Source organism: Paracoccidioides brasiliensis (genome assembly GCF_000150735.1).
Source record: "Paracoccidioides brasiliensis Pb18 unplaced genomic scaffold supercont2.5, whole genome shotgun sequence".
Classification (NCBI taxonomy): domain Eukaryota; kingdom Fungi; phylum Ascomycota; class Eurotiomycetes; order Onygenales; family Ajellomycetaceae; genus Paracoccidioides; species Paracoccidioides brasiliensis.
The window spans coordinates 1,264,156-1,285,982 of NW_011371362.1; the positions used below are offsets into that span (position 1 = coordinate 1,264,156).

Sequence of the window (21,827 nt, forward strand, 5' to 3'; positions counted from 1 at the left end):
GTTGGCACAGATTGCTCCAGATCAGCTCAAGCAATACAAGGAGAGGTTAGACATCGGGAGTGGGAGCAGGGGTTGGTTCCCAGGGCGATGAAGCGGGCGGCGTCCCATTTTTCACAGGTCAGGACATCATCACAGACGAAGAAGCCGCGACAGTGGTAAGGACGGTAGTGGAAGAGAAACTCTGTTTTCCTTAAAAAATAGTGTGTACGGTTAATCTCAACATTAGATCCTTCACACCATATATAGAGCCTATTCTTGTTATCACCATTGACCACATCCATGTGAATACATTGTTGCTACCCGTCTCCCCGACAAGATTAACCCTGACTGGAAGCCCGTGCCCTTGGCATCCAATCATTTCTATGCATGGAATCTCCGTACCCCTCCCTATGCACACCTCATAATCTCGCTAAAAACCGTAGGGCTCACTATGGTATTTGGAAAACCACGCTTTTCATGGAGAGCTACGCTATAGGCCAGCGGCTGGCAAGGCTCGCTAGAGTGCTAAGGTCCCCCTCCAACGGGGGCTAAAGCGCGCAAAGGGTCAGAGGTCAAAGAGACATTAATCTGCCGAGTAATGATGCCGGTTGTATGTATGGCTTGAATAAATCCATTCTATTATTTGAATAACTAGAATCAATAGCAATTCTTGTCCTCCATTCTGACCAGCTGCATCTGTCAGACACTTCAGTCACGTGACCTGCTTTCCACCATAGTCGTTCTCGTAGTGTGCAAACTCTACAATGACGTTTTCGCTGCGATGAGCCAAAACAACAGCAACATTGCTATCACCAAGGCTCCTCTTCACTCTAAAAAGAAGAGAGCCCGCGCAATCTCCTCTGCTCTGCTAAAACCCCTGGACGACCCTCCCCAGCCCCAAAACACCATGTCCCAGGACGCATTGGACACTACAACAGCCACCACAGCTCAACTACATCAAATCAATATCAACTTCAATCCCCGCCCAGCCCTCTCACCAGGAGGAGAATCCATTGAGAATGTGACTGACTGCACTCAAGCAGTCCTGCTAACTGTGAAGAACTCCTCTTCCACAGTGAATTATAAGCTTAATGCTCTGCTGAGTCATGTCAACAACTCCTTCTCTGCAGAGCTAGCTGCAGTGCTTGAGCTATGCAATAAGCTATCTGCAATACTGGACCTGATACTCTGCACTTATGAGAACTCTCTACCATGCCAGACTGCTGTACTAAGACAAGTCATGGAACATGACATAGTCAAAGTCATTAAAGACCTCATCACTGAATCAAAGTCTATGTTGATGTATGCTACTGCTGTGACAGCTAAGACAATTCTCTCAAACAATTCCTCTCAGACTGTTTCAGCAACAGAACAATCTCACAAAAAGCAGATACAGCAGGCCAATCACTCTCTGCATCAAGAACAGAAAGACAAATAAGTCATGATTAGACTATCTGCAGCACATGCTGCTTGTGACCTAGACTCTCAAGCTATTTGTGAACAAGTACACATCATGATCTCTGATCTGATCTGAATCACTGATGTATGGCACTGCTCATTGAGAATCACTGTGACTGTTCTCTTCTCAGCAAAGACAGCCTTCATTCTTGAACATGCAGATAAGCTGAAAGCTGCTGTAGATGACTGTTTTATTGAGTGACAGAAATTCTGAATCATCTTTGTAGTTGATTCAATCAAGAAGTCAACACACAGCTTTGAAGAACAGAATATCACTCTGATTTCAGTGTCAGAAGAGATACTTCTTTCTGAGATTTGAGATGCTGCTCATCAGACTTCAATCACTCATTATCACTGAATAAAGAAGTCTATGGACCTCAATCTGCATGAAGGGTACATCTAGATTGGAGTATGAATCTCTGAAGTGCATCTCTTTTCAAACAAACTTCATCTTTTCAGTTGCTCAGTGATGGTTAACAAAATCAAGAAATCATCAAAGATCTCAATTTGCACAAGATGTCACAGCTTTCACACAGAAAGAAACTGTGTGTGATCTCTACATTGTGAGAAGTGCAGCAGTCTCACACATTCAGATGAATGTCAAACACCAGCTCACTGCTGCAACTGTCTTGACTCTCATCTCACTCTCAGCACTGACTGTCCAGCAAGACTCAAAATAGTCTCTGAACATATAGAACACATCTTCTGCTGTCAGCTACACTCAATACATGAAGCTGGCAGAAGAGCATTCATCTCAGCTCATCAAACTTCAGCAGAGAAGAGCAATTCAGAGCTAAACTCTAGAGACTTCATCTCATCCCCTCTCTCAGCTCTGCTGACACCAGTCACTAGCTCTCAGAGCAATCAGACAGACTCAATGACCTGCTCTCAAACAGACATCAAGATCACATCAAGTCTGAACCTTCACTAATGAAGAGCAGTCACAGCTCTTCTCACAAATCTACACTCACTGTATATCAAGTCAATGTAAAAAGACAGTCAAGCTCTCATGACATCACTCTCTCACTAGCAGATGAAAGAGTCTGTGACATTGTGATCATTCAGAAACTCTGAATAGCTACAGATCTCTTCATCCACCTCTTCAAAAGTCATCTCTCATACAAACACTTCATCTCACTCTTCTTCAACTGGATCAAGAGGCCCAGAGTACTGCTCTATGTCAGAAATGAAAGAGCTCTTGCATCAACTCAATCTATAGCAGATATCTCAAGAAATGTTGTCTGTGTCTCAGTTAAAATCTCTAACTTCAAAAAAGCTAATATCTACAACATATACAATGTCTCATCTGATGTCACAGATGCAGATCAAGGCCTTCAAGATCTTCTCTCTCTTACACACACCACAGAGATCATCCTCTGGATGGCATTAGAAGACTTTAATATTAGACACACAGCATGAGACTCTACAACTGATAGGCATTCTCAAGCAGAAGAGAATCTGTATAACTGAGCAATCTCTTTTGAACTTCAGCTTCTCAACCCAGCTGAATCCTCTACACATAGACAAGAAGACACATTTGATCTTGTCTTCTGTGCTGCCAACTCAGCTATCTGTCATATTGCTTCTGAACTGCACTGCATCTCAGATCATGAAACTCTTATCACAACAGTTCAATTATCACAGACTCAGACTCAATTGATTAAGGAGAAGAAGCTTAGTCTTGCAATCTGTGATGCTGATCACTTCTTGCAACTACTCACTCTCTTCTTCTCACTAATCTATAAGAATGTGAATGAGAAAGCAGTGGACATCATGAAATCTCTTCAACTGACTCTACAAGACTTCTGCTCTCTCACCTCAGGACTCAAGAGTCATCATGCCTCATGATGGACCCCAGCAGTCAAGATAGCCAGAAGAGTATATCATGCAGCATGTAGACACAGCTCTTGTCAATCAGAACAAGTGACATTCTGAGTGGAAATTAGAAAAGCTAAAAGAGCATGAAATCACCAGTGAATTGAGGAGACTTCCTCCTTATCAGATGTCTACAAGATTGTCAAATGGCATAAATATCAATCTCAAGACCTCACTTCTTCTTTATGACATTCTGATGGACATCTAGAACAATCTTGTGCTGGCAAATCTTCTCTACTGCATGAGACACTTCTGGCCAGACATCTTGACATGGAAGATATCCCAGAGCATACATCAACAATCTCATGCAGAGAGATACTCTGAATGTCTCTTACAGAGCAGAAAGTCTACAGAGTCATCTGCCAGACACTTAGCACATCTTCTGATCTGAATGACATTACAGTCAAGATTCTTCAAAAGACATGATCAGTGATAGGCAATCAAATCATTCTACTCTTTCAACACTGTATAGATCAAGGAATTCACTCTCAGAGCTTCAAGAAGACTGAGGTGGTGATTATTTCAAAGTCAGAGAAAAGAGATTACTCTCTATCAAAGTCTTACCACTCAATCACACTGCTATTCTGCCTCAGCAAAGGGCTGAAGTGTCTGATAGCTAGATGAATGTCTTATCTCACTCTTCATCATCACATTCTAGCAGAAGATCAGTGTAGTGCTGTTCAACAGAGGTCTGCAGTAGATCTCACCACCACACTAGCCTGTGATGTACAAGAGGCATGGGACAAACACCTTCTGGCCAGCATGATCACTCTAGATGTCAAAGAGGCCTTTGACAGAGTTCTTCAAGACCAGCTTCTAAGACATTTACAGAAACAGAGCTGGCTGGTAGTTCTGATAAAGTGAGTAGCATCTTTTCTTGATCAATGACTAGCTTTGATTCAACTAGACAGTGTTCAATTAAAGATGTTTCAGATTCTCTGTGACCTTTCACAGAGATCTCTCATCTCATCAATTCTCTTTCTGCTCTATGTAGAACCCCTCCTCCAGCTTATCAAAGACCAGTTTGGGTACACAGACAACATTGCAATCCTGGAGACTGAAAGCTCTCTTGAGCAAATAGGAAGTCAGCTTCAGAATTCTCTCAACCACACTCTGAAATGAGATATTGACAATAGAATCTCATTTGACCCAGTCAAGACAGAGCTTCAATACTTTCATAAAAAGATCAAGTACTCAGAGCCCTTCATCTTCTTTAATGAACAGACAATTTCCCTCAATAACTACATCAGATGACTAGAAGTTTTCTTTGACAGAAAGTTACTCTTCAGAGAACATATTCACCTTGCATGCACTCAAGCCAGAATTGTTACAGAACACATTAAATCATTAAATGAAGTCTCATTCAGAAATCAAACACATTTGCTCAGACAAGCAACTCAAAGCTGTGCCTTCAGCACTCTGTTTTATGGAGCTGAGATCTGATTCTTGAAGTGAACCTCTCAGGCAGTCATTGACAAAATTCAGATAGTCTTCAACAACACTGCTCAAGTCATTCTATCTGTCTTTGCCACAACATCTACCTCTGTTCTCCTACATGAATCAAGCTGGGGCCCAGTCAAAGCCTGGCTAGAAAGAATACATGACTGACTAGCTGTTCACATAGCTGCAGCTGATCTGTCACATTCTCTATGCTGAAGATGATACATCTCACATTTTAAATGAATTAGATGAAACATTAAAATGACAGTCATCACATCTGGCTCAGAGTCCTTGCCTTCTTGAGACAATTCTGACATATCAAATAGAGAGCAAAAGACACTAGAAATTGAGACTGTGGGACAAGCTGCAGGACTAGCAGCTTTTCAAAACTGACTTCAGAAAGCTGTATTCTCTCTTGATCTCATCACATATACTGATGGCTTCAAAGACAGTCAAGAAGTTTCAGATGAAGGCTACTGTCTATACTGAGAAACAAATCAATTTCTGAAGCTTGATAAGCTGCCTCTGAACTGCACTGCTGAGGTCTTTGATGCTGAAGTGCTTGCAGCAGTTGCTGGTCTTGAGACAGTGCTACAGAACCCCTTCTTTATGTTCACACAGCACATTATAGTGACTCTAGACAATGAAGAGGCTGCAATAAGACTTCATACAGACACACTCACATGAACATCTTTTCTCATTTTTGTTAAATTCAATGAACTCTGCAGATTCTGGACAAAACAGAGCCCAGGTCCAGCTGGCTCAAGACAGATCTATGTTCAATGATGCTCTGGCCATGCTGAGATTTCAGACAATGATGTCACAGATGCTGCAGCCAAGTCAGCCTGCACAATGAAATGCACTCATCACACTCTGACTCTGATGTGAGTCAAATTCTATGCTAAAGAATGCTTCAATGCCTCACTGCAATAATACTGAAGCTTCAATAGCACATCATGATACAAAAATCTCAATATCTCAATGTCAAAAGAACTCTTCTCTGAGCTCACTCTTCTCTGAAGGAATCTAGACCACTTGCTGACAGCTAGAACAGATCACAGTGACTTTGCAGTCTATCATCACAGATGAGCACATGACAATGCACTTCTCATCTGCTCTTGCAGCTGAGATAAGACCTCTGAGCACTTCTTCTTTTGCTGAAAAGACTGAAACATTGAATGAATTAAAATCTCTGAAGCATGCTGAGAATCAAAGAAAGCAATTGACTGACTTCTCAACACAGTAAGAGAAGCTATGATCTTCTCTATCTGATGCACTAATATCTGCTTCTTCATTGACATTCAACATCACTACTAGAATCTGTTCAACATCTGACTTCTCTCTTCTTCTCTCTCTTTTCTATGCTTCTTATATACATTTCTCATCATCTTTACACATCACTCTAGAAGCTCTTGGCTTCCTCAGTCCTGTAATCTTCAGCTACTATGCCATTCAGAACCTCCAGGACAGAGGCTACTCTGTACATAGACTCTCAAGAGGGCTTCAGCCAACTAGACATGTCAGACAGCAGACTAGCTGCTGCGCTGGCATGTCTGATACCCTTAAGAAGGTGCTGTGACTGCAACAGCAGACTTTTCTTAGTCAGCTGATCACATGCCTCCAGGTGTTAAATAAGTAATAATAATAATAATAATAAACTCTACAATGAATCAAGCTTGCCATTCTGTCAGCATCTGCTTGTTATCATATTTCGCCTAGCACCTCCATCCCCACTTATTCAAATCTCGTAACTCATTCAGGGCTAGGGTTTATATCTGTTGCGGATCGCTGCTCTGGGAGTGGCTTGCACAAACCGAAGCTGGGTGTTCATCGTTCACTTCAGATTCATTTGACAAGCATTTTTTTTTTTTTAAAAAAAATAAAAAGTTTACATGTAACTATGTAACTATTTCGTGACAATCAGAGTACCCAGTACGTAACGGAATAAGCTTGCATTCACATCCTTAGAGCAAAGAAGACGGTCCCTTCAGCGGAAAGAAAAGTTAAAAAAAAAAAAAAAAAGAGAACCCCAGAGCATGCAACAATGCAGCACAGGATGTCAAGAGAATATAACCTCAACAACCATATTTGTCCATGATAGCTCTGAATGAAGGGTCACGCAGAAGCTGTGTTGCGGTCAGACGTTTCTCTGGACAGTAAGTAAATACTCTAGTCATGATGGAGAGCACATGTTTTCGCTCAATGGGATCGACTTCAGGACAAAAGTATGCAATTGTCGATGCAAGCTCATGGTTTGGATCGGGTGTTTTACGCTCATCATACCAGGAATCCAGGCTTTCGGAGGGAGTGTAGAGGCCCTTCCACTCCTCAGGCAGTGGACCCAAACATCTGACCATACCAGTTATTATTCCACCGTTAAGCCAGGTAGGGAAAGGCGGATGGCCAAGGTAAAGCTCTGCGAAGAGGACCATGTAACTCCACATGTCGCAGGCAAAACTTGGATCTTTCCTATGAAATCGATCTGGGGAGCAAAATTGCATAGGCGGATAGCCGTGTTGAGTCACGGGGTCGCCAAGTTTCATCGACAGACCAAAATCACTGAGATAGAATTCCTCTGTGCGTAAGTTCTCAGGGATCATAATGGGCAGCACAAGCTCTCCTGGCTTCCAGAGGTCGACCAATGGTATGATTTGCCTTAATGGCCGACCGAGTGTCTTGTATTTAGCACTCCTGTTGAGATTGTGGAGAGGAACCATCCCCCACATACAATTCCTCTCGTTCAAATCTATGAAATATCCATTAAAATGCGCATCAACGGGAAAGAGAGTGGGAGGCAGAGCTGACTCACCGCGGTGCACAATTCCGGCCTTGTGTAAATTTTCCAAGGCCTCTAGCAATTGCTTAGCAGCGGACATGCGAGTGGCCATGGACATCTTTCTCAGGATAATAGGGTAAAGGCATGGGCCCAGAAGAGGGAACACTAGGACCCTGTGATGACAGTTGTTTCCAGGGAGTAGAAAGGTCGCCAAATATGTCACAAGGTGAGAGGTATCCTGTACATTCTGAAGGATTTCATCCTGCATGCGGATTTCATTTTTTTCCCATTCCCCCGAAGACATGACTTTGAGGGCGACATCCCTCTTATCCTGAAGGTCATGGGCCATCCAGACGGTGGAGAAGCCGCCAGAGCCGATTTTATGCTCTATCAGGTATCTCTCATTGAGCACTTCTCCGACACAGATGGGATAGAAGACATGTGGAGTTTTCTTTATATCGTACTTTTGCCAGGGTTCGGCAACCTCTTCGAGGTCAAATTCCTCGTCCTCGGTGCTCACAAAGTCGCCGAAGTCTGCCATATCATTGCCCTTGGGGGCATTTGGGTGCTGCTGCTGTATCGATGCGCAGAGGGGGTGATGGTCGAAGTTGTTCAGGGAGTGAGGCGAGCGTGTTATCGCGGGTTTGGTGGCCACAAAGAAGAAAGCCGCACAAACGCTTAAAGCTACTCGCGGATATAGTAAAAGGAGAAGAGGTTGAATATGTGCTTTATTTCATAACTACTGCACTGGTATAAATATTGTTGATTCTATCAGGTGACGACCAAAGTGTCCCCCGACGCAGACTCAATCCCAATCTCCCATCTTGTCCATTCGCTCAACCTATTAGGCCTATGAGGATCGCTTTCTTGCTGCCCATTTCAATCCCTACCGCATCCTTGGCACCTAACTATTGAGATTCTTCCAAGTTTCACTTGCAGCACGAATGTGAATTGTGGCCGGGATGTCGCGCGATTCGGGTCGCACGGGGATCTACCATTCAATTGATTCAGCCACTCAATTATGGATTCAAACCACCGAGCGAGGGTTGGTTGCCTTGCAGCCTTGCCATAGAGATACCCTTCTATTATTGGTCTTTGACAACTTTCTCTAAGCGCCGACTCGATTCTCCGGTACTTGACTGCGCTTCTGACCCCGATCCAGTTTGGTCTTTTTAAGGCTATCAAGTCGATTGGATGATAACCTCCCGAGTGCACAATCCTTGATGTGCTCAGGCAGCTAGCCACCCCAAAGACGCCTCAGGAAAAAGGAATCTAAGCTCTGTACGGCGGCCTGACCGAAACCTGAGGCAAGCCAAATGCTTGCAGACCAAACAGGTGCGTGCTCACTGGGCACAATGGCAGGGAGGCAAGCGAAACCATCTACAAAAACAGAAAGGCCCTCTTCTGTCAACCAACTGCTTGCAAATTTCACATTACCAAAATTACCCGGCTGAAAACCCGGTTGAAAAGGGTTAGTGAGTCCGAGTCCTTTCAGGCATTCTGATTAGTCTTTGTATGGCTTGCCGCCCATACTGCTGAAGTGAGGAAGAGCAGCGGCGTTTGTTAACCCTGAGGCAGTCGCCCCGGTTTAGTTCAACATCTGTTTGAACATATGAAAGTCTGTCATTCCTCTCATCTGTCTCGATTTTTTCCTGGATTTTATCTCTCAAACATCTCGAATACTGTTCACTGCGAACACCCCAGCCCTTACCTCCCAACGACTCTGGTCTTACGCCCCATTCCTGATATTCACCCTTTCAGAGAAGTCCTCTTCCTTTCCCGCTCCCCTCGTTAGTGTTAGAGAACCTATTCGCTTCCGCTAGCCTTCAACAAAACCCCTAACCATGTCCTTTCCCAATCATCTTCCCGCCGATTCCTACGAGGGCACGATCGATGGCATTACCGTCAAATGGGGTCCTAACGCAATTACCCACCTGCCCTGCAATGCCAAAGTATTCAAAGTGGATCAGGCCGCCTTGAAAGGTGCCACTGAGCAGATGGCCCACGCGAGTGCTAAACGACTTGGGAAAACCGGAGTCCGCATCATGTATGCCGTTATCCATGTTCTAATATGTATTATTAGCCCAGTACCCTAACTGTCTCTTAGGGGCTCGTTTCGTAACACGACAACCATCACCACAGCTGGTGAGAAACTACTAGACGAGTGTCATTTCTCGATTTCGATAACCCCAGGTCGAGCCAAGGTCCATATTTACGTTGATCTCACCGATGAGGTAGCGCTCCACGACATGAAAGTGCTAGGAGAAAGCGTAATTCCGTACGGCATGTCTACCCCGGACCCAACTCTGTCCATAGGCATCTATCCTTCATAGTGACAGACATGGATTGTGCACTCAGGTGAAGGTGACATGGTATCAAAGACAAGGTGTAGATTATCGTTGTTTGGAAGTGGTTATGTCCTATTTGAAGTCGGTATTAAATACAAAGAGGCATAAGTTAATTGTCTCTACTAAATCAGATCTGTTGTCATGAAGTGACGTCCCGAAAGTAGTCATGCTTGAAAAAAAAAAAAAAAAAAAGGAAAAAAAAAAGGAAAAAATTGCAAAGTAATACTGTAACTGTCCAAGTCACAGCTTTCTGTCACTGACAGAATAGCATCAGCAACTAAGAGAGGTAACAATTTCTGTCAGTTTGGAGGAAAATGGTGGGTTGGGCTTCAATTAAGTCGAGTGAGACTAAGTTGCGTGCTCTTAATCTCAATGTGATCAAGGATGAACACAAAGTATATCTGGAAGGGCTATGTATGGGAGCCATTTTTCGGAGCCACCTGTTATGGTGGTTTAAATGCGAGGCGTCCCCATGTAAGTTCTGCTCATGTTCCAAAAAAGAACTGTGGAAATTCGCAAATTCAGACCCCTAACCCAGGATCCCGTCACAGGGAGGTAGAGGTGAGGGCAGAGCGGAGTGATAAACGCGTCCGGCTATGCTAAGCCACGTATGCGATGCCAAATAATTTTCCCTTCAAAGGGTGCGTCTTCTGTAGGTTTCTACACTTTCTGATAATGTTTGTAATAATCTAAACTGTTTAAATCATTTTTGAAGAAAAGGCAGTTTTCTTCAATCATCCATAAACGCGCGTTCTTCCTCTACTCGCTTATCCTATGCCGCTGCTCCTCATTACTTTGGAGACATGGGAGATCACGGTTGCAGACAGTGTTATTCTCGACGCAATGCCGGTCTACTTGCACCCGTCCAAAAATTGAGCCCTTGTTCGCCATGACCAGACCCTATTCCAGGCGAATATACATGCAGCAGCTGACCTTGCCGGACAGCTTGGCTGGGGATGTCGTGATGCTATAAAAGGTTAAAATTAGACGCGATTCTGGTAACTACAAGTCTCGTGCAAAAGTATAGCGACAAAGGAGAAATGTAGAATGAAGTTCGGCTTGACCAGCAAGCCAGATACGGCTGAGGCAGTTCGATACAGCTCAAAGATTGATCCCGTGTATCGAAGCGACATGATCTTTGAATTGGGCGATGTCCCACATATTCTCTGAACAGACTGGATCAGGAGGACATGGAAAACAAGCATCCGTGGCAATCGTTCACATGTCTCCGCATCTTTTCTGTGCGTGAGAATGAATGCGGACTGAAATTCCATGCCCATTGTTCATTCCCAAGACAGAACAGGCATTGAGTTGCTGGACAGATCATGGGGAATATATCAACGTCTATCGGCTTGAGCTCCCCTTTCAAGGTTACGAGGTCGCCAAGTGAAGCCTTCTGTTTGTAAGGAACCCACCCTTCGGTCCCCTGTCAAGCTCATCATTCCCACAGCACGGATGACCCGATTCGCGAGCCGGACACCCAAGATATGCAGACTCAACATCCCGCTTCACCTTCTGCGAGATGTAGTAGCGTTCGAAGATGTCGGCCCGTGAATGGCCGAGCACCTGGTCCCGCTCTGCTGCTGTTGCGACGTCTATACCAGGGTTAGCATGGGGGGCTCTCAATTCGGATGGGCTCGTGAAATATATAGGTAGTCCTACATCATTGGGCTAGTATAACCAACGGGGAGCTATGGACATCCCCAATCCGAGTGGACGGGTTTGGGTGTACGGCTGGGACTTGTTTCTCTTTCCCTTCATATACATCAAGGTGACCTCCATCACTAGAACATGACGCTGCGGTTCCTCTGGATTAGGGATGACACGGAGCACCACGTCTCTGTACCGCAGGGCATCATTTGAGCCTCGAACGCAGCCGCTCTCGATAAGCGCTCCAGGAACGGGAGGATGCGTACGCGGTCATCAACATCAGCAGCGGCAGTTGCACTGATATCGCTCATGGGGAACTGCTGATGTGTCCAGACACCAGTGGTAATGAGGGACCGACAGCAGGTCTTCAACGCTCAGCGTTGGTTTGCATTCGACAGACAGATTCAGGCTGTATTCATCGGTCAACGGCCCCAGGATAAACTGCAGCCAATATGATCAGATGTGGACTGGCGTAACACCGATATGACTCACCTCGCTGACTGGCTCACCAACCAGCTCATCTACCTTTTGACCGGTAACTCTCTTATAGAGGTAGTTACATGGGCTCGCCAATTTCCCCCCAAACAGAACCTCCGGGATGGTTCTTAGATCGTAAATGCACACCCGATGTTTAGCGCGTACTGCTCCACCCGACTTAACTATTGTGCCCAACTGGAGACTGGGATTTCCCATGGTACCTTATGAATGTCGATGACTGGCTGGGCAAATACCTCTCTCCCATCGAATGTTAGGCACCAGAATGCGCCGGGGGTAACTAGCTTAAAAAAGCATATGGAGAAACTCCGCACTCTCCGGATTTCTCACGCGCTGTGAAACCATGCAAAACTCTCTGTGGTACGAGACAGACAATAATATACCATTGAAATCTAAAATATATCTATGGTCTGTGATGGTAACTTATATTTTAATCTCACTCCCCAAGAAAAACCAACTGATAGCTTGCAACAGAACACGGTATTGGCAAAATCGATTGAATTGTAACAATACAGCCCTTCCTCGGATTTTGAATATCCGGAACGGAGAGAGAGCCATTTTAAAGAGGTAGGGAATACTTGATATACATATGCTGTACAAGACTTTAACTAACAATTCATCTAACGGGCAGGCTCCTGTCAAAATGCAAAACGTTATGTGTATCTCCAGCGGCAATGGTGATAAGGGGTGTCAGTGCTCTCAAATTGGGGCTCTCTAAATGATCAGAAAATATGCGCGGCATTGCATTCAACTGTAGTTTCCAATGATTAATCTGTGGGTTACACAACTACCAGCATCATATTCTTCCCACCGAGGGGGAAAAAAACCGTTTGAACATAGTTCTTGTTTGACATGGTGGTTCATTCGATATCAATTATTATCCTTATTATTATTATTATTATTACTTATTTAACACCTGGAGGCATGTGATCAGCTGACTAAGAATAGTCTGCTGTCGCAGCCACAGCACCTCCCTAAGGGTATCAGATGTGCCAGTGCAGCAGCTAGTCTGCTGTCTGACATGTCTAGTTGGCTGAAGCTCTCTTGAGAGTCTATGTACAGAGTAGCCTCTGTCCTGGAGGTTCTGAATGACATAGTAGCTGAAGATTACAGGACTGAGGAAGCTAAGAGCTTCTAGAGTAGTGTGTAGAGATGATGAGAAATGTATATAAGAAACATAGAAAAGAGAGAGAGAGAGAGAGAAGTCAGATGTTGAACAGGTTCTAGTAGCAGTGTTGAATATCAATGAAGAAGCAGGTATTAATGCATCAGATGAAGAAGATCATAGCTTCTCTTACTGTGCTGAGAAGTCAGTCAATTGCTTTCTTTAATTCTTAGCATGCTTTAGAGATTTTAATTTATTCAATGTTTCAGTCTTTCCAGCAAAAGAAGAAGTACTCAGAGGTCTTATCTCAGCTTCAAGAGCAGATGAGAAGTGTGTTGTCATGTGCTCATCTGTGATGATAGACTGCAAAGTCATTATAGTCTGTTCTAGCTATCAGCAAGTGATCTAGATTTCTTCAGAAGAGAGTGAGCTCAGAGAAAGATTTTTTTGACATTGAAATATTGAGATTCTTGTATTGTGATGTGCTATTGAAACTTCAGTATTGTTACAGTGAGGCATTGAAGCATTCTTTAGCATAGAATTTGATTTGTGCCAGAGTCAAAATGTGAAGAGTACATTTCATTATGCAAGCTGACTTGGCTGCAGCATCTGCAGTATCATTATCTGAAATCTCAGCATGGCTGAAGCATCATTGAATATAGATCTATCTCAGACTGACTGAATCTGAGCTCTGTTTTATTCAGAATCTGCAGAGTTCATTGAACTTAGCAAAGATGAGAAAAAATATTTATATGAGTATGTTTGTGTAAAGTTTTATTGCAGTCTCTTCATTGTCTAAAGTCACTATAATGTACTGTGTGAACATAGAGAAGAGATTTCATAGTGCTGTCTTAAGATCAGCAACTGCTGCAAGCACTTCCACATCAAAGATCTCAATAATGCAGCTCAAAGACAGCTTATCAAGATTGATTTGTTTCTCAGTATAGACAGTAGTCTTCATTTGAAACTTCTTGACTATCTTTGAAGTCATCAGTGTATGTGATGAGATTGAGAGAGAATATAGCTTTTTGAAGTCAGTTTTAAAAGACTACTGATTCTGCAGCTTGTCTCACAGTCTCAATTTCTAATATCTTTTACTCTCTATTTAATATATCAGAATTGTCTCAAGAAGACAAGAACTCTGAGTCAGATGTGATGACTGTCATTTTAATATTTCATCTAATTCATTTAAAACATGAGATGTATCATCTTCAGTGTAGAGAGTGTGACAGATCAGCTGCAGCTATGTGAATGACTAGTCAGTCATGTATTCTTTCTAGTCAGACTTTGACTGAGTCTCAGCTTAATTCATGTAGAAGAATAGAGATAAATGTTGTGACAAAGACAAGTAGAATGACTCAAACAGCATTGTTGAAAACTATCTGAATTTTGACAATGACTGTCTGAAAGATTCATTCTGAGAATCAGATCTCAGCTTTATAAAACAGAGTGCTGAAGACACAGCTTTGAGTTGCTTGTTTGAGAAAATGTGTTTAACTTTCAAACAAGACTTCATTTAGTGATTTAACATGTTCTGTAACAATTCTGACTTGAGTGCATGCAAGATGAGTATGTTCTCTGAAGAGTAACTTTCTGTCAAAGAAAATCTCTAATCATCTGATGTAGTTATTAAGAGAAATTGCCTGTTCATTAAAGAAGATGAAAGACTCTGAGTACTTGATTTTTTTATGAAAGTATTGAAGCTCTATCTTGACTGAGTCAAATGAGATTTCATTGTCAATATCTTATTTCAAAGTATGATTGAGAGAATTCTGAAGCTGACTTTCTACTCACTTAAAAGAGCTTTCAGTCTTCAGAATTGCAATGTCATCTGCATATTCAAACCAGTCTTTGATAAGCTGAAGGAGGAATTCTACATAGAGTAGAAAGAGAATTGATGAGATGAAGAATCTCTGTGAAAGATCACAGAGAATCTGAAACATCTTTGATGAAATGCTGTCTAGTTAAATCAAAATTAGTTGTTGATTGAGAAAAGATGCTACTCACTTTATCATAACTGCCAGCCAGCTCTGTTTCTGTAGACATTTTAGAAGCTGGTCTTGAAGAACTCTGTTGAAGGCCTCTTTGACATCTAGAGTGATCATGCTGGTCAGAAGATGTTTGTTCCATATCTTTTGTATATCATAGACTAGTGCAGTGGTGAAATTTACTGCAGATCTCTATCAAACAACACTACACTGATCTTCTACTAGAATGTGATGATGAAGAGTGAGATGAAATATTCATCTAACTATCAGATGCTTCAGCTCTTTATTGAGGTAGAATAGCAATGTGATTGAGCAGTAAGACTTTGATAGAGAGTAATCTCTTTTCTTTGACTTTGAAATAATCATCATCTCAGTCTTTTTGAAGCTCTGAGAGTGAATTTCTTGATCTATATAGTGTTGAAAGAGTAGAATGATTTGATTGCCTATCACTGATCATATCTTTTGAAGAATATTAACTGTAATGCTGTTCAGATCAGAAAATGTGCTAAGTATCTGACAGATGACTCTGTAGACTTTCTGCTCTGTAAGAAGCATTTAGAATATCTCTCTACATGAAATTCTTGATGTGTGCTTCAAAATATCTTCTATATCAAGATGTCTGATCAGAAGTATCTCACACAGTAGAGAAGATTTATCAGCACAAGATTATTCTAGATGTCCATCAGAATGTTGTAAAGAAGAAGTAGGATCTTGAGATTGATATTTATGTCATTTGACAATTTTGTAGACATCTGATAAGAAGGAAGTCTTCTCAATTCACTGATGATTTCATGCTCTCTTAGCTTTTTTAATTTCTGTCTGAAATGTCACTTGTTCTGATTAATAAAGATCATGTCTATATGCTGCATGATATACTCTTCTGACTATCTTGACTGCTGGGGTTCATCATGAGACATAATGACTCTTGAGTTTTAAGATGATAGAGCAGAAGTCTTGTAGAGTCAGTTGAAGAGATTTCATAATGTCCACTGCTTTCTCATTCACATTCTCATAGACTGATGTGGAGAAAGAAGTGAGTAGTTGCAAGAAGTGATCAGCATTGCAGATTGTGAGACTAAGCTTCTTCTTAATTAGTTGAGTCTGAGTCTGTAATAATTGAACTATTATGATAAAAGTTTTATAATCTGAAATGCAGTGCAGTTCAGAAGCAATATGACAGATAGCTAAGTTGACAGCATAGAAGACAAGATCAAATGTGTCTTCTCATCTATATGTAAAGAATTTAACTGAGTTGAGAAGTTGAAGTTTGAGAGAGATTGCTCAGTTATACAAATTCTCTTCTACTTGAGAATGTCTATCAATTATAGAGTCTCATGCTGTGTGTCTAATATTAAAGTCTTCTAATGTCATTCAGAGAATGGTCTCTGTGATGTGTGTAAGAGAGAGAAGGTCTTGCAGACCTTGATCTGCATCTGTGACACCAGATGAGACATTGTATATATTGTAGATATTAGCTTTTTTGAAGTTAGAGATCTTAACTGAGACACAGATAACATCTCTTGAGATATCTGCTATAGATTGAATTGATGCAAGAGCTCTTTTATTTCTAATATAGAGCAGTACTCTGAGTTTTTTGATCTAGTTGAAGAAGAGTAGAGTGAAGTACTTGTATGAGAGATGATTTTTGAAGAGATGAGTGAAGAGATCTGTGATTATTTAAAGTTTCTGAATGATCACAATGTCACAGATTCTTTTATTTACTAGTGAGAGAGTGATGTTGTGAGAGTTTAACTGTCTTTCTACATTGATTTAATATATAGTAAGTGTAAATTCATGAAAAGAGTTGTGACTGCTCTTCATTAATGAAGGTTTAGACTTGATATAATCTTGATGTCTGTTTGAGAGCAGGTCATTGAGTCTGTCTGATTGCTTTGAGAGCTAGTGACTGATGTCAGCAGAGCTGAGAGAGAGAATGAGATGAAGTCTTCAGAGTTTAGCTCTGAATTGCTCTTCTCTGCTGAGATTTAATAAGTTAAAATGAATACTCTTCTGCCAGCTTCACATATTGAGTGAAGCTGATGATGAGAGATGCATTCTATATATTCAGAGACTATTTTGAGCCTTGCTGGACAATCAGTGCTGAGAATGAAATGAAGATCAAAACAGTTGCAGCAGTGAGCTGAGATGTTTGACATTCATCTGAGTGTGTGAAACTGCTGTATTTCTTGCAATATAGAAGTCATGCACAGTTTCTTTCTGTGTGAAAGCTGTGACATCTTGTGCAAATTGAGATCTTTGATGATTTTTTGATTTTGTTAATCATCATCAGATGACTGAAAAGATGAAGTTTATTTGAAAAGAAATGTACTTCAGAGATTTGTACTTCAACTCAGATGTACTCTTCATGCAGATTGAGATCTGTAGATTTCTTTGTTCAGTGACAATGAATGATTGAAGTTTAATGAATGATATTTTGAATCTCAGAAAGAAACATCTTTTCTGACACTGAAATCTGAGTGATATTCTGTTTGTTAAAGCTGTGTGTCAACTTCTTGATTAAATCAATTACAAAAATGATTCAGAATTTCTGTTGCTCAATAAAATAGTCATCTACAGCAGCTTTCAGCTTATCTGCATGTTCAAGAATGAAGACTGTCTTCACTAAAGAGAGAACAGTCATAGTGATTTCTGATGAGCAGTATCATACATCAGTGATTCAGATCAGATCAAAGATCATGACATGTACTTGTTTATGAATAACTTGAGAGTCTAGATTACAAGCAGTGTGTGCTGTAGATAGTTTAATCATGACTCATTTATCTTTCTGTTCTTGATGCAGAAAGTGATTGACTCACTGTATTTGCTTCTTATGAGATTGTCTCATCACTGAAACAGTCTGAAAGAAATTGTTTAAGAGAATCATCTTAGCTGTCATAGCAGTAGCATATATCAATGTAGACTTTGATTCAGCAGTGAGATCTTTAATGACTTTGACTATGCTGTGTCTTATAGCTTGTCTTAGTACAGCAGTCTGATGTGGTAGAGAGTTCTTGTAAGTGCAGAGTATCAGATTCAGTATCACAGATAGCTCATTGCATAGCTCAAGCACTGCAGCTAGCTCTGCAGAGAAGAAGTTGTTTGCATGACTCAACAGAGCATTGAGCTTATAATTCACTGTGGAAGAGGAGTTCTTCACAGTTAGTGAGACTGCTTGAGTGCAGTCAGTCACATTCTTAATGAATTCTCCTCCTGGTGAGAGGGCTGGGCAGGGATTGAAGTCAATATTGATTTGATGTAGTTGAGCTGTGGTGGCTGTTGTAGTGTCTGACATGTCCTGGGACATGTTGTTTTGGGGCTGGGAGGGATCATCTGGGGGTTTTAGTGGAGCAGAGGAGATTGTGTGGGCTCTCTTCTTTTCAGAGTGAAGAGGAGCCTTGGTGATAGCAATGTCACTGTTGTTTTGGCTCATCGCGGCGTTGATTATTATCCTTATTAGCTGTCGGAGTTGGGCAGCAGAACGTAACTAGTCATGTGATTCCAATCTTGAACCTTGGAACCCAAGCAACATCGAACTTTAGGAAGATGTTCTGGCAACAACCGATTTAACTTGGAACGTTAACGTCGAAAACCCGTTGACAGCAAACCAAAATCCTGCTCAATACGCAGCCCAACGACGGGTGGTCTCGGCCACTGTCAGCCCAGTGGTATCGGGAAAATCATAAATATATCCCCAGACACTCCTGCCCCCGAATAGTTGTCCCTCAATGGCACCGCGAATAAATATTCCCCCTATTACCCGGGCCATTCTCAGCGCAATCTGCGCCCTATCCTTTTTGAACGGCGTTGCCAGATGGAGAAAATATGAAGGCTCACCAGGCGCACCGATCCCCTATTTGACATTGGTCCCGTCTAATTTTCTATTTTATCCCTGGACGCTCTTGACCGCGACCTGCCTGGAACAGAACATTTTAACCGTCATAATTACCGGTGCGACGGTGCTTTATGGTGGGAAATATCTGGAACGGGCCTGGGGATCTCGGGAGTTTGCGAAATTTATCCTTGTCGTTGCGCTGATGCCGAATGTTGTCATGGTGTTCCTTTATATACTCTGGGCGGGGATTACATCAAATTCCGGGGTTGCGTACGTTTTCCCACTCTTCGCCTCTGGAACACATATTATTCTTTCATACAAAGCCTGTTGTTAACTTATGTACTTTGCTTTCTCCACAGTGCTAAGGGAATATCTGGCGGTATATCAATCCAGGCCGCCTTCCTCGTAGCCTTCAATCAACTAGTCCCGGAACACACCGTAACAATTCTAAAAGGCCTCGTGAAAATGCGCGTCAAGCATTTCCCAGCCCTCTTCCTCCTCCTCAATGCCATTGGTGGCCTCATCCTCGGAACCGACGTCGCACTGAATCTAAGCTGGCTCGGCCTCCTCTCCAGCTGGACATATCTCCGCTTCTATAAACGCCAACCAGATCTCTCCGGCACCTCAACCAACGGCCACGGAATCAAGGGAGACGCCAGTGAAACTTTCGCTTTTGCCAACTTCTTCCCAGACGCCATTCAGCCCGCCATCTCCTTCGTCACGGATAAGATATACTTGCTTCTCATCACCGTTCGTATCTGCACGCCCTTCTCAGACGAGGATATTGCATCAGGCAACGAGCGGGCGATGGCACGGGGCGAGGCAGGTCTTCCCAGTTTCATGAACAATGGCAGGATGGGTGGCGGGAGGGGTACGGGTAAGCGGGAGGAAGCTGAGCGACGCAGAGCGCTTGCGCTAAAGGCTCTGGATCAACGGCTTCAGGCAGCTACGGGGAACAGGTCGTCGCAGACATCTGCAAGTGCGGGTCCGGCGCATTCAGCTCCACCACAACAACAGCAACGACAAACATCGCCGCAGCCAGCAGCCCCGTCTGTTGCCCCTGGACAGAGCATGTTGGGTGAAACGAACTATACGCCAGACCATTCGTAATGAGAAAACGGACCCAAAACAAAATGTTCTATAATCAAGTCGCTGACATTTTTTACATCTTGTAGCTACCCTGTGTTTCCCTGCGTGTGAATGGAAACGATGGCTCTACTTTATGAATTCCCTTCTTATACCTATTCTCATGGACTACTGCCCTTTTTTGCGAGCGTAGAGGATAAAGGTGGGGAATGCTTTCCAGCCCTATTATCCTTCAGCCCGTGGCAAGTAAGTTGGGAGAGGGATTTCAGGTTTGGATTTGTGCCTTGCTCGAATCTCATTTGTATGTTCTTTCACCCCATATTCCCTCCCCTCATGACATGACCTCGAAGCAACCTTTTGCCGTCACATTCCCCACTCTATTATCCATTTCCATGCACCTTAACCTTATGTATCATTTCTTTTTAAACGACTTTTCTAGACGAAAGGGTTATCATTGCTTCACTTTCATTTTCATTATTATTTTTTATTTCATTTTTTCAATTTCAATGCCCTGCCTTTTTTCCTCTTCCCTTTGGTGACCATATTGGAACGTGTCTGCTTTCTCAGCGGCTTCAAACACTGGATTCACTCTCTTTTTTTTCTTCTTTTTTTCTTTCTTTCTTTCCCCCTTCTGTCATGATAGTATTAGGGTATGATGCTGGCGATAGTGATGGCGTTATTTGTTATTGATATAGAATTGTATTCTTCAATATTTAATCCATGTTCCTTGAAAATCGAATCCCCCCCAATCTCGTTAGTATTTGCTGATGGTATTTCCGGCAGCCTAGTCAACGTCAAAATATCCCAGATTTTATACGGGGTGTGCTGTTATTCATGCTACAGCATATCCTGGAATTCTGATTTATTTATCGTCCTATACACGTATATGTAATAAGTGACACCACTGGGAGATCATCGCGCCCTCTGATTGGGAACGTGGATGCAAAACGTCAATTAAACATCTTTTAACTCCTTACCAACCAAAAAACAGAAAGAGACCAGAAAGTTACACATGAAGTGAGTCTGTAATGAACAGCATAGATGGAAAGAAACAGGGAAAGGCGGGTTTGTACTCCCTCCTTCATAATCCCTCTATGCTTGCTCCCTCAGTTTCTTCAAATCCTCTCTCGAGGCCTCAAGCAATTTCTCCTGATCCTTGATCATCTGTCTATTTTCCGCCACCCTCTTGCGATCCAAATTACTTAGCTCCCTTTGACGCTTCACCTTTTCGATCTCCGCCTCATCCTCCGGTGAGATCGGGATTTCTTCCAAGCCAGTCATCAGTTTGAAGTCCTCCCAGATACGCCCAATAGTCTTCCTCTTTAAATTAATAGTCCTGACAATTTCCCACTCAGCCGGAGGCGGTGCGAACGAATCTGATAGTTGCTCTTCTCCTTCTAGTTGGGGAGGAGGGGAAGGTGTAGGTGTTGTTTCCCCGCTGGCTTTGGCAGCCGCTTTGTTATTGAAGTATAACGTTAGGATGGCCGGTCCCGCTTGTGACTTTGTCTGTGTCACTGTTACGAAAAGCGCTGGGTTGTGGTATTTTAGCCTGGGAAGGCAGACACGCCAGAATTTCCGCGCGCCTCCGTGGCCTTCGTAGACTTTGCGGGCGTAGGTGATATGAATACGGTTTAAGGGGAGGAGTGTGGGGTTAGAGGAGGGTTTGGGGAGTATGGCGGCACCGAGTCCAACTCGCATATTCAACATCTAAGATGCGGGAGGCATCTATTAGTATTTTCTTTCCATATATCATTCCGTGGATCAGGCTGTGGTTGACGGTGACGGGAAGCGTGGG

At 42.7% G+C, this 21,827-nt stretch overlaps 5 protein-coding genes across 5 annotated transcripts; 2 read left to right on the forward strand and 3 right to left on the reverse strand.

Moving 5' to 3' along the window:
• Positions 1–6,827: 6,827 nt before the first annotated feature.
• PADG_04858 (CMGC protein kinase) lies at positions 6,828–8,069 on the reverse strand (the record flags this gene model as incomplete). The annotated part of the gene is made up of 2 exons (XM_010762111.1): positions 6,828–7,498; positions 7,562–8,069. 2 exons carry the CDS (start codon positions 8,067–8,069, stop codon positions 6,828–6,830), a joined length of 1,179 nt encoding a protein of 392 aa, XP_010760413.1.
• Positions 8,070–9,372: 1,303 nt separating this feature from the next.
• Positions 9,373–9,861, forward strand: PADG_04859 (uncharacterized protein; the record flags this gene model as incomplete). Its single annotated transcript, XM_010762112.1, has 2 exons — positions 9,373–9,575; positions 9,636–9,861. 2 exons carry the CDS (start codon positions 9,373–9,375, stop codon positions 9,859–9,861), a joined length of 429 nt encoding a protein of 142 aa, XP_010760414.1.
• An 844-nt stretch (positions 9,862–10,705) lies between these two features.
• Positions 10,706–12,219, reverse strand: PADG_04860 (uncharacterized protein; the record flags this gene model as incomplete). The annotated part of the gene is made up of 6 exons (XM_010761862.1): positions 10,706–10,843; positions 10,908–11,115; positions 11,252–11,471; positions 11,562–11,660; positions 11,723–11,891; positions 12,019–12,219. 6 exons carry the CDS (start codon positions 12,217–12,219, stop codon positions 10,706–10,708), a joined length of 1,035 nt encoding a protein of 344 aa, XP_010760164.1.
• A 6,620-nt stretch (positions 12,220–18,839) lies between these two features.
• On the forward strand, positions 18,840–20,056 carry PADG_04861 (uncharacterized protein; the record flags this gene model as incomplete). Its single annotated transcript, XM_010762113.1, has 2 exons — positions 18,840–19,216; positions 19,306–20,056. 2 exons carry the CDS (start codon positions 18,840–18,842, stop codon positions 20,054–20,056), a joined length of 1,128 nt encoding a protein of 375 aa, XP_010760415.1.
• Positions 20,057–21,124: 1,068 nt separating this feature from the next.
• Positions 21,125–21,730, reverse strand: PADG_04862 (uncharacterized protein; the record flags this gene model as incomplete). Its single annotated transcript, XM_010761863.1, has 1 exon — positions 21,125–21,730. One exon carries the CDS (start codon positions 21,728–21,730, stop codon positions 21,125–21,127), a length of 606 nt encoding a protein of 201 aa, XP_010760165.1.
• Between the last annotated feature and the right edge of the window lie 97 nt (positions 21,731–21,827).